The sequence below is a fragment of the Dermacentor andersoni genome, chromosome 10, assembly GCF_023375885.2.
Source record: "Dermacentor andersoni chromosome 10, qqDerAnde1_hic_scaffold, whole genome shotgun sequence".
Lineage (NCBI taxonomy): Eukaryota > Metazoa > Arthropoda > Arachnida > Ixodida > Ixodidae > Dermacentor > Dermacentor andersoni.
The window spans coordinates 13,201,931-13,214,430 of NC_092823.1; the positions used below are offsets into that span (position 1 = coordinate 13,201,931).

Here is a 12,500-nt window from a genome sequence, read left to right on the forward strand (position 1 = left end):
TCTTTTCGAAGAATTGGCACAACGGTTTGCCACCGTCTCCCTCTCGTGAGGCCGCTGGCGCGTGGCTTTAGCGCTCAACGTACTGTCCATGATGCCGACGCGGTCAAAACGAGTCGACGGACGCACGTTCCCTGTGCGCCGAAGTCTCTCTTGATATGTGATCCGACCCTCAGACAGACGAAGCCAAGGGAAGACCCAAGGCCGCAATGTGCGTTCAAAGAATCAGTGCTCAGTGTGTCCTGCAATTCACACCAAGTCTCGCAGCTGGCTGCGTTCTTCATCGACCCGAGAACCGAGTGATCCACCGCTTAGAGTCGTGAAAAATAGTTTGTTCAATTCAGTACAGTACAACCAGGGTTTTAGGCACGTGGCGTCTCCCTGTGTGTGGTTTCGAAGAGCGCCTTTCGGCGTGCGCTCCTCCAGTCTCGCTCTTTCGGCGGCCGCGTCTCAGCAGCTGAAAGCCTAATGGCACTCCACTCCTGCTACTCGCGCGTGTGTTTTGCGCCCACGCCTTCCTCGCTTGCCCTCGAGGTAGCTTATGCCGTTTGCGCGCACTCGAAGCCGGTTTTACCTGCCATCCAACCACCGGACCCGTGTGTCTCGTGTGCACGTTCACATCGCTCCACTAAAAATTGCAAAGAGCGACAGAGCCATGATTAGGGCTAAGCCGCTGTGGAGTCTTTAACGGCTACACGGCCACGGGCAGGGCTTCACCCCCATCGACGTGCTTCGCTTCAGTCAGCAGTAGGTTCATAGAAGGGCCTCAAACACACACACACTTTCGCATCGGCAGATCGCCGCAGCATAACCGCTGTTGATCCAACAGCCTACTTGAGACGAAAGACAAGAGCCCGGCGCGCGTACTCGCGCAGCTCTCCAAAACCACTCGGCCAGTGCCAGGGACGGCTCCCTGCGCCGGCGCCACAACAAGTCTACTTGAGGCGGAAGACGAAGCCAGCAAGGGCCTGGCCGCAAGTGCGTTCGAATCCGGGACTACAGTCCCTCGTCTGTCAGTACTTCCTCTTTCGACGTGCGGCGCCTTCCCAAAGCGCACAAGTCCGCTAACCGCAGAACGCTTCCGACGTAGCAAAGCCGCGTTTCCTTCGGTACTTCGCAGCAACGCCGCCTTTCCCTCGGCGGCGGGCGAATAGCCTGCAGACGTCGTCGCATTAAACCGCGATCTCGACACCTCGCGCGTCACGAGCAGGAGCCGACCGGCAGCCTCCGGCCCTTTCGGACTCGGTGGCATTTGCCGCGGAGGACGGGAGAGCACTTTAGGCCACGGTTCCTTCCGTACTTGGCAGCCGCACCCTCATACCGACAGTTCCATGACCGACCGAGCGCCACACCGTTCCTTTAGTACTTGGGCGGCAACAAAGTCGGGTCGTTACTCCATACTCGCCGCAGGAAGCGACCGGCAGCCGCCAGCCTTTTCAGACTCGGCAGCGTTTGCCGCGGAGGACGGGAGAGCGCTCGCACCACGGTTCCGTGTGTGTACTAAGCGGCAGCGGCATTAGCTCTCGACCGTCAGTTCCTTGACCGACCGCACGCTTCGCCGTTCCCCTCGTACTGGGCAAAGCAGCAGGTCGGGTCGTCTTACTCCCATTCCGCGCAAGAGCGCCAAAGCGGACAGAAAGCCCACCCAGTGTGCGTTACGCCGTTTCTACCCGCGGGCGCGGCCAAGCCAACCGTCCAAGGTTGCAGCCGGCGTCCACTGGGCGCAACAAATTTGGCACGGGGCGCCCCTCAAAATTCAGGCAGTCCCCGGCATGTTCGGGTATAGCCGTCCCCGCGTCCAAGCGGGGCCAGCGGCGGAAAGCGTCGGGCGCAGCGAGCTGCTTCACCCACACGGGGTAGAAACAATGGCGCTCGCCACCCTTCACAATCCGGTAATGATCCTTCCGCAGGTTCACCTACGGAAACCTTGTTACGACTTTTACTTCCTCTAAATGATCAAGTTTGGTCATCTTTCCAACAGACCGGCGCAACCGAAAGGCCGCGCCGGACATCGGTCCGAAGACCTCACTAAATCATTCAATCGGTAGTAGCGACGGGCGGTGTGTACAAAGGGCAGGGACGTAATCAACGCGAGCTTATGACTCGCGCTTACTGGGAATTCCTCGTTCAAGGGGAACAATTGCAAGCCCCTATCCCAATCACGAAAGAAGTTCCACGGGTTACCCAGTCTTTTCAGACAGGGATAAAGACACGCTGCTTCCTTCAGTGTAGCGCGCGTGCGGCCCCGGACATCTAAGGGCATCACAGACCTGTTATTGCTCTGTTTCGTGCGGCTAGGAGCCGCTTGTCCCTCTAAGAAGGTTGTAAGGTGCTGGGAACCCCGCACCTATTTAATAGGCTAGAGTCTCGTTCGTTATCGGAATTAACCAGACAAATCGCTCCACCAACTAAGAACGGCCATGCACCACCATCCACCGAATCAAGAAAGAGCTCTCAATCTGTCAATCCTCCCAGTGTCCGGGCCGGGTAAGTTTTCCCGTGTTGAGTCAAATTAAGCCGCAGGCTCCACTCCTGGTGGTGCCCTTCCGTCAATTCCTTTAAGTTTCAGCTTTGCAACCATACTTCCCCCGGAACCCAAACACTTTGGTTTCCCGGAAGCTGCCCGCCGAGTCATTTGAGTAACTCAGGCGGATCGCTGGTTGGCATCGTTTATGGTCAGAACTAGGGCGGTATCTGATCGCCTTCGAACCTCTGACTTTCGTTCTTGATCAAAGAAAACATTCTTGGCAAATGCTTTCGCAGTAGTTCGTCTTGCGACGGTCCAAGAATTTCACCTCTAGCGCCGCAATACGAATGCCCCCGTCTGTCCCTCTTAATCATTACCTCGTATTCCAAAAACCAACAGAACAGAAACGAGGTCTTGTTCTATTATTCCATGCAAGTTTATTCAGGCGACTCGCCTGCGTTGAGCACTCTAATTTTTTCAAAGTAAAAGCACCGGCCTTCTCGAGGCACACAATGAAGTGCACCAAGAAAGGACCGGCATGATGTTCAGTCCGAGCCGTCGCATCGGGTAGATGCACTACTCGTCTGGAACTGAGATCCAACTACGAGCTTTTTAACCACAGCAGCTTTAGTATACGCTATTGGAGCTGGAATTACCGCGGCTGCTGGCACCAGACTTGCCCTCCAATTGATCCTCGTTAAAGGATTTAGAGTGTACTCATTTCAATTACGGGGCCTCAAAAGAGTCCCGTATTGTTATTTTTCGTCACTACCTCCCCGTGCCGGGAGTGGGTAATTTGCGCGCCTGCTGCCTTCCTTGGATGTGGTAGCCGTTTCTCAGGCTCCCTCTCCGGAATCGAACCCTGATTCTCCGTTACCCGTAACAACCATGGTAAGCAAGTAACCTACCATCGAAAGTTGATAAGGCAGACACTTGAAAGAAACGTCGCCGGCTCGTGGCCATGCGATCAGCACAAAGTTATCCAGAGTCACCACACAATACGGGCCGAAACCCGATCGATCTTGGTCTAATAAAAGCACCCGTCGCCCAAAGGGCTTCAGGCTCACTGCATGTATTAGCTCTAGAATTGCCACAGTTATCCAAGTAGGAAGAAACGATCTAAGGAACCATAACTGATTTAATGAGCCATTCGCGGTTTCGCCTTATTTCGGCATGTACTTAGACATGCATGGCTTAATCTTTGAGACAAGCATATGATTACTGGCAGGATCAACCAGGTAATCGTTCAACTGCGCGTCCAGCCTATCAAGCAGGCCGGACGCCGTTTTTGCGATGCCGAGGCCACCTTCAGGCGCCCCAACACGCTTCGTTCTCGCAAAGGGTAGCACTTTGCACAGTCCGAGACGACGGCGTTCGAGCTCGCTACGGCGCCCTCCCCGCAGGGCCGGGTATCGCCACGCGGCAAGAAGCACGCAACATTCTCGATAGACCGGTTGTGTCGACTCGATCGCGGCTTGCGGTTTCTCTCGAGCCCGCAGCACTGGTGGACCGACCGACACTTGCAACGTAGCCGAGACGGCAAAGCCGCTAGGCGACGGGTCACGCCCGCGCCTTCGGCGCTTTCGTATTTGATTCGTCCGAGGACGATGCGGAACACACTTCGATATCGTGGAAAAAGCGTCGTCCGACAACCAGCCCCTAACGCATCAAGCGGATGAGGCTGCAGACGTCAGCTGTGGGATCCACGGGAGCGATACCGGGGACACGCTTGACGGGCACGAAGCCCGCCGCATATCAAACACCCAGGTCGCTTTGGGGGCGACTGCTCTCTGGGACCCCCATATAATAGCAGCGATAAGTACCCAGACCTCCATGGGGCCGTACTCGTGCCACTTTCGACGAGCGTTTGGCGAAAATCGTGCCGCCTCGTAACGCCGCGAGCAAGATTGAAAGCTTACGTCGGCAGCACAATGCCGAAGTCGTGAAAGCGCAGCGCGTCCACCGAATGCGCGAACGGCAATTTCTCGCCAATGGCCAGTACGGTTTCCTGCACAATTGCCTGTCTGTCGCCCTACGGGGCCCCCGGCCGATCGATTCGAGGCACGCTAGCACGGCCCCTTCGCCATTTCCGAGCACGAGTGCGAACAGTGCGGGCGGCGTGCTCGACGCCCCGGCTGACGTCGTTTCGGACTTTGTCTCTTCGCGTGCTCGCGGCAACGCCGCGGCCAACGACAACGTCTGCGCGGTTCTTTGCCGGTTCCCGGCGTGCTACAGTGCAGCCCTCTGCAGGGTGACACCGGCTCCGTCGTGGCCGTGCGGCGGCTTGTACGCAAAAGTTGCGTCAAAGGCGTCGCGCTCGCGCCGCCCCGGCACACGCGGTTTCGGACTTTGTCTCTTCCAGCGCTCGCGTAGTCGTGGGCACGATTGTCGACGTCGCAACGGTGCGCGGACACCGCCACGAGCACGCGCAAGACGAAAATCGCACTACGGTACAATGTCGGCCGGGGCCGTACGGCCCCTTACAGTAGCAGCGATAAGTGCCCAGACCTCCATGGGGCCGTACTCGTGCGACGCGGCGGCGTACTGCGCCGAGCCGAGCGCCAATATTTGGCTTTTGCAGGGCGGATTCGAGCTCTGGCGATCGCCGCGGTACCGCCGCTCACCGATTCAAGGCACGCTAGCGCGGCCCCTTCGCCATTTCCGAGCACGCGTGCGAACAGTGCGGGCGGCGTGCTCGACGCCCCGGCTGACGTCGTTTCGGACTTTGTCTCTTCGCGTGCTCGCGGCAACGCCGCGGCCAACGACGACGTCTGCGCGGTTCTTTGCCGGTTCCCGGCGTGCTATAGTGCAGCCCTCTGCAGGGCGACACCGGCTCCGTCGTGTCCGTGCGGCGGCTTGTACGCAAAAGTTGCGTCAAAGGCGTCGCGCTCGCGCCGCCCCGGCACACGCGGTTTCGGACTTTGTCTCTTCCAGCGCTCGCGTAGTCGTGGGCACGATTGTCGACGTCGGAACGGTGCGCGGACACCGCCACGAGCACGCGCAAGACGAAAATCGCACTACGGTACAATGTCGGCCGGGGCCGTACGGCCCCTTACAGTAGCAGCGATAAGTGCCCAGACCTCCATGGGGCCGTACTCGTGCGACGCGGCGGCGTACTGCGCCGAGCCGAGCGCCAATATTTGGCTTTTGCAGGGCGGATTCGAGCTCTGGCGATCGCCGCGGTACCGCCGCTCACCGATTCAAGGCACGCTAGCGCGGCCCCTTCGCCATTTCCGAGCACGCGTGCGAACAGTGCGGGCGGCGTGCTCGACGCCCCGGCTGACGTCGTTTCGGACTTTGTCTCTTCGCGTGCTCGCGGCAACGCCGCGGCCAACGACGACGTCTGCGCGGTTCTTTGCCGGTTCCCGGCGTGCTATAGTGCAGCCCTCTGCAGGGTGACACCGGCTCCGTCGTGTCCGTGCGGCGGCTTGTACGCAAAAGTTGCGTCAAAGGCGTCGCGCTCGCGCCGCCCCGGCACACGCGGTTTCGGACTTTGTCTCTTCCAGCGCTCGCAACCATGTCGGGGCCGACGCCGACGACTGCGTGGTGTTTCAACGATTGCCGGCGTGACACAATGCAGCTGCGTGCGGGATGCCAGCGATTCCGTCGTGGCGGTGCGGCGGCTTGTACGCAAAAGTTGCGTCAAAGGCGTCGCGCTCGCACCGCCCCGGCACACGTGGTTTCGGACTTTGTCTCTTCGAGCGCTCGCAGCGATGTCGAGGCGATCGCTTACGTCTGCACGGTTTGCGGTGTGCTACAATGCAGCAGTCTGCCGCACTACACCTCTTGGTTGCCGAGGCCAGCACGGCAATTTACTGAAGCGAGCGCATTGCGCCCAGGCGGCAGCGGACTTTGTGCTTTCGGGAGTGCTCTTGCTGTAAAATTTGAACGGCTGCAGCTGCGCGAAGCAAGTGTACCTATTTTCACTCTCTCTCTGTCTGCCTTTGAGGCGACTGTAATTTCACTTTAAACGCAACTGGAGGCGGGAGCAACCTGATGAGAGTAGGTGGACTTCGGTACATGTAATTTAGAAATTGCTTTCAAGCTTTGAGGACATACACCTTCGCGCCATCTGCTTTCCCCGTCTCTTTGGCACTTTATAGTATGTGCTGCATGCTCTGCATTCCAAAGAAACACGCCTGTCTCTCTCCCTCTCTCACGTTCTTCTTCTTTTTGTAGCTGCTGTTGTAGAAGATGCTATGCTCTTTAATCGCTGTAACATAGAGTGCTTGCACAAGCCAACAACTTTTGCGTGTTTTTTTTTTTTCTCTTCCCAAGACGTTTCTGCCATTATTCACTAACTCTCGTTCTTAGTATGCAATGGAGCGTTAGCTCGCGCCATCTACCTTTCTTTCTGTATTGCAAAGTCCGCAGGTTTTCCTAGTTCCGTACACAGATGGCGCCAATGCGTTTTGGCGCCAGGTTCGAACGACCTCGCTCTACTCGTGTTTGGCATTTGAATGTTTCAAAGGGGTTTGCGACAGGGGGTGGTTCTTGTGCAAGGCTGAGCTTTCCAGCTGCGTTTAAGCTATGCTAGCATGTGTGCGTATATATATATATATATATATATATATATATATATATATATATATATATATAAATACACAAACACACACACACACATGCATATATACATACACACACACGGTAATGGTAAAGATGATGAGGTAGCACTTTTTTTTTTTTTTTTTACAATGCCTGTGTTTCAGATGGCGATCTTTCTCCCCTCTATGTTTCCGGTTGGAAGGAGTGTGCAGCGTTTTCTATATTTATTTTGTCATTCACTTCTATGTTGCTCGTCTTCGTACATGGGGCATGCTACCTAATTCTACCGGTCGATTCGACACGTTGCGATCCGTCCCGGCCTGTGCCGTATCAAAATTTTCAGTGGGCCTTGCGGTAAATAAAAAGAAATGAAGGAAATGCGCGTAGTATATTACAATTGCACACGGGCTTGAAACGAAGCCCTCAAGGAAGGTCACCTTGAGCGGTCGCATTCAGACGGAAGTAAGCATTCCCCTGGCGCGTTTTTTTTCCGCTCGCCTGTTCCGTTTTCTACGAGGTTGCCTTGGTTGGTTTCGCGTTACAAGCAAGCTTGCACTCGGGTCTCGTTTCTACGCGACAGCGTTTCGTTAACAGCGAAAGACTGAGGCGTTGCGAATTCATCCGTGAGATAGGGAGCGTTGAGTCTGTACACAGGCTGAATTTTATAATATTGCCCACGCTGTTGCTGAGGTTACCCATGTCGGCAGGGCGCCCACAAGGCAGTAGTACAATGAAGTGAAGTGAAGGACATCGCTTCTCGGCCTTTTGGCTAAGATCAAAGTGTAGTATCTGTTCTTATCAGCTTAATATCTGATACGAAGTGCAAGTCACTGCACCTCTCCGGAAAGACACCCGTGGGGACAAGACCTACGACCTTCACGGTCTACGGCACCCCAATCCCATCAATCAGTGACTTCGAGGCACACAACTTCCTCGGGCGACCAGTCGGGTTCTCGGTACTACCGGACCAGGCAACCGTGGACGAAGCCATCAACGTGGGTCGCCGCCTGCTTACCTCGATGCTCGCCCCGTGGCAGAGATTGGACGCCGTTAAAACATTTGTATTTCCGGCGCTCAACTTTGCCATGAGGTGTGGCTCCCTTGGTAAGGCAGAGTGGTCTCGCCTGGACACGCTTCGCCCACTCATCAAGCGGACCCTCTACCTGCCTGCCAACGCTGCTAACGACTACCTATACGGTAGCTCCGCAGCGGGTGCCATTGGCATTCCTGTGGCGGCAGAAGTCAGTGACATCTGCAGAATTGACAATGCTTTCAAACTTCTTTCCTCTGCAGACACTGAAGTCCAGGACCTGGCACTGCAGGCGCTGACCGTCGTGACATGCAAAAGGCTGAGGCGCATTGCAGAACCGGGTGACATGGACGCCTACCTGAGCGGCGAGACTGAGGGTGACTTCCGGGCCACGGCGACGCAGCTCCAGTCCGTGTGGACGGAGGCCCGCAAGGCTTCTCGGCGTCTTGGTGTCACCTGGGGATTCGAACAAGACGGCCCCCGTATCTCCAGGGGTGACATAACACTTGGCCCGAGGAAGCGTACTAAGGTGGTGAAGACACTCCGGACGGCACTGGCAAACGCACGAGATCACGATCTCCACCAAAAACCCAGTCAGGGGAAAGTGATGGAGTGCGTTGCCGCCGACCGGAGCAGTTCCCACTTTGTACGTACCGGCCAATTCACGAGGTTTGCCGACTGGCGTTTCGTTCACCGGGCCCGACTCAATGTCGTTCCCCTGAACGCAGCGAGGCCATGGGCTACGGCCGTGGACCAACGGTGTAGGATTTGTGGCGGTCAACCAGAGACCTTGCCACATGTCCTGTGTCACTGCATGACTCACAGTCAAGCATACACCAACCGCCACAACCAGATCGTGAACCGAGTGAAAGCCGCTGCCTCCGCCAAGTTCACTGTCACCCACGAGAATCGACCAGTAGGTAATACTAATCTCCGTCCTGACCTTGTGCTTTGCAGGGGCGAGGAGGCGATCATCATCGATGTAACCTGCCCGTTCGAGAACCGGCCTGCAGCCCTGAACGCGGCCCGCCAGGGGAAGGAGGAGAAGTACCAGCCAGTCCGGGAGTACCTGCTGCGGAAATTCCAGAAAGTGACCGTGGAAGCCATCATCGTCGGAGCACTTGGATCGTGGGATCCCCGAAACGACCGGATCATGCGCCGCTTCTGCAGCCGCAAATACCTGCGGCTGTTCAAGAAACTCGCCGTGAGCGAGACAATCGCTGCATCACGAGACATCTATGCAGCGCACATCGCAGCCAAGTGAAGAACAGCACTAGGCAGACACACTACACCAACACACACTTCTATGCCAGCACAAAAACTTCCAAAATACCCAACAAACACTAAACAAACACACACCTCTATGCCTGCCCAAAAACTAAACACCAAACTCTAGTAAATTCACATCAATGAAACCGTCTTTCATTGGGAAAATGTAACAAGCATTTTTTCAAAAACCTCTGTTCTTATCAGCTTAATATCTGATACGGGTTCTATATGGACCCACGATATTAAACCTATTTTTGGAAGTTGGCGGAGTGCTTGAAGCCTGCTTCACCTCCGCCGCAGGTCGGCCCGGTATTGCACTACCTCCGGGATCGGCCCCGCTCACTTAGGTGAGACTTCATTCAATCAAAATGAAGAGCACAAGCTCAACGCGAGCACTGACTTGACACGCACCATTCCTATACTACACGCAACGATGCCGGTTCGCGGACCACGAGAGTAATTAAACTGCCACTCCATCTGTGTGTAGCGTCGCACTTGTTGCGTCGCAAATGGGACAGCCGCTCCAGCAAATTTCTAGTTATGGGCTTCGAGAAAAATTAATGAAAGCAAAAGAAAGAACCAGAATTCCTATTTGTCCGATGTCTCTGAATGATTGTCTCCTGTAAAGAGCCACTTGGGGGGATGGGGGGTAGGATTAGCCATGGGGTTCGCAATCAATATGAATCCCACTCAAAGCCAACACTGGATTTTGGAGTTCACTATCGCTTGGATCCGTAAACCACCGCGCCCACGCAAGCTCGCCCTGCCGCCGAAATCCGCTGCCCAAGTGGAAGAAAGATTCCCTATGAAAGAAAAATAGAGTGCCCGATTTCTGGCAACTACTGTGCAGCCTTTGTGTACACATTTTCGCAGCAGTGGGACCGAGCGCCTCGAAAACAAACTTGTCGTATGCCCGAATGTGGCGAAATATATTCAAGGGTTAAAAGGTGCCTCATCTTTCTAACCTGTATGTTACGAAGACCTGTTGCTACCTTTTCATCATGAACATCATCATCATCATCATCCTGGCTACGCCCACTGCAGGGCAAAGGCATCTCCCATGATCCTCCAAGTACCCCGGTCAGGTGCCGATTGTCGCCATGTAGTCCCTAATCTAATCTGCCCTCCTAACTTTCTGCCACCCCCTGCTACGCTTCCCTCCTCTCGGAATTCAGTCTGTAACCCTTAATGGCCACCGGTTATCTTCCCCCCAGATTGCATGCCCTGCGCATGCCCATTTGTTTTTCCTGGTTTAAACTTTGGTGTCATTAACGAGCGTTTGTTCTCGCACACCCCAATCTGCTCTATTCCGATCCCCCCGTGACGCCACACCCATCATCCTTCTTTCCAGAGCCCGTTGCGTCGCCCTCAGTTACCCTTCGGTAATCCTCAAAGCTTTTTGTTGGGACACTCGTGGCATCTTTCTCGTTTAATGAAGTCAAATTTTTTTCAGTTTTGGGGGAAAACTCAATGAGCTAGGCGCGATTGTGTCCCTGGCGCCGCTCTCAACAAGATGGCGGCGCCCATGCTTTTTGCCTGCAGGTTCGGCCCTACGCAGAACACGCCTGCCGGGCAGTGTAGCCACGTTGAAGGGGCAAAGCGTAGTGCAGTGAAGCGCTTGCTCGGGCGAAAAACGCAAATATGAGCCAAACAGGAATTTCCATTATTGGAAATTCCAGTTCAGTTTGCGCATTGCGTTCGCCTAAGGTAAAGAACACAAATGCGAGTGCCACAGCAGTCAAGTCAAAGCTTAGGATTGCGTACCATTTTTTTTTTTTTTTTTTTTCGTGCCTTTTACTCCTGGCCTGCGTGGCCCTAGCGCGCATGCACACGAAAGTAATGAAATGGTGAAAACACGAAATAATGCGGTGCGGCTGTATCATATCTATTTTGTGCGCTTTGTTCTTTGTGGACTACAGCGGTGTGCGTCATGAGAAAGTTTCGGTGCCCTTCTTGGGTGACCAGTGAAGCTATATTTAAAACCACATTGATTTGTACGGTTATTGCTACAAACTGCGAGTGGGTGTTTTTCTTTTTCGCTGCCAACGATGGGTTATCGCAACCGCGATCGGTTCTGCTGCTACGCTAGACGCGTGCTTGCCAACGGTTGGCTCTATACGCGACCCGCGACGCGTGGTCGGCACATTCAAGCAGTCAATTGCAAACCGTTCCAAGAAAAAGGATGTACTCCACTTGCCACCTAGTTCGACGATTGTACTTTCTGACCCTCGAGGAAGCGCCGCCATCCCACGTTTTCTATAATACGATAAGATTCAGAGCGACCGCGACCACTTGTCTTTGTCAATATCTCGGAAACGCTTTCTTTTTCTTTTTTTTTTAAATCCAGATACTCAGACGCGCCCGTGTTCACGCGCACTTGCTCTCTCCGATAAGCAGGGAAGCTCGGTTGGGGTGGTGTCGGGCCTTGCGCATGCGCTGCTGAGCTCGTCGCTTCGCCGGCCGGTCGATGCTTGCGCGGTACTGGTAATGAACTTCGACGTGCATGGTGAAACGTCACTTTGTATTGCCACTGTAGACTAGCAATGCAATGTGTTTGCGAGCGATTGGATAAATGAGAAAGCGTGCACTGTCTACAGTTTATGCCCCTCTAGAGTAGTGGAAATGTTGCTCCAAGTGTTAGGTTTGTAATTTGCGCCTACGAACATGAACTAAACAAAGAAAATGGTCTGCAGCCGCCTTCGCTTCATAAAATTCCCGTACGAAGAAATTTCCGTGCGCGAATGAGAGAGCAAAAGAGAGAAACCATGCTAAGAAGAATGGCTGCCTTTTACGTGATCTCGCGCATGAAACCAGACGATGGATTAATTTTAGCCGTTCATTTTGATTTGCCGAATGTAAACCGGAACACTTTCTCCACGCGGTCTTCAGATTTGAATGGCAATCAATCACATCCTTTCTTTTTTTTTTTTTTTTTTCTGTTTCTTTCTATCTGGAACCGAAAGAATTCAGAACGCCATTTCAATCTTAGATTCGATTAGATATCGTGACTGGTATGCTGAAATATCACGCCTTATCTGGTGTTAACCTTCTTGATCACGGCAATAAAAAATCGCCAGTTCCCGAACTTTAATCGCGCCGAAGATGAACCGATATGCTGGATTCTTATTGTCATGATTTTATAGAAAGCGCTGGTTCTATGGCTAGCTTTGAGGAAAAGAAAAACATCGTTCA

The 12,500-nt window shown here is 54.2% G+C and overlaps 1 protein-coding gene, 2 non-coding genes and 2 pseudogenes across 3 annotated transcripts; 3 read left to right on the forward strand and 2 right to left on the reverse strand.

The window, feature by feature from the left end:
- Positions 1-163: 163 nt before the first annotated feature.
- On the reverse strand, positions 164-316 carry LOC126521201 (5.8S ribosomal RNA). Its single transcript, XR_007597195.1, has one exon. It is a non-coding gene; the product is annotated as a 5.8S ribosomal RNA (ribosomal RNA).
- Positions 317-1,890: 1,574 nt separating this feature from the next.
- Positions 1,891-3,705, reverse strand: LOC126521170 (small subunit ribosomal RNA). The gene has a single exon (XR_007597192.1). It is a non-coding gene; the product is annotated as a small subunit ribosomal RNA (ribosomal RNA).
- Positions 3,706-7,758: 4,053 nt separating this feature from the next.
- Positions 7,759-7,850, forward strand: LOC126521159 (U2 spliceosomal RNA; annotated as a pseudogene).
- LOC140213552 (uncharacterized) lies at positions 7,832-9,496 on the forward strand. Its single transcript, XM_072284785.1, has one exon. It carries the CDS (start codon positions 8,029-8,031, stop codon positions 9,301-9,303), a length of 1,275 nt encoding a protein of 424 aa, XP_072140886.1. The 5' UTR covers positions 7,832-8,028; the 3' UTR covers positions 9,304-9,496.
- Positions 9,484-9,651, forward strand: LOC126521216 (U2 spliceosomal RNA; annotated as a pseudogene).
- The last annotated feature ends 2,849 nt before the right edge of the window (positions 9,652-12,500 follow it).

What these genes read in the sequence shown, in the direction of transcription:
- LOC140213552 (XM_072284785.1), top strand. Translation starts at nt 8,029, where the DNA reads ATGCTCGCCCCGTGGCAGAGATTGGACGCCGTTAAAACATTTGTATTT.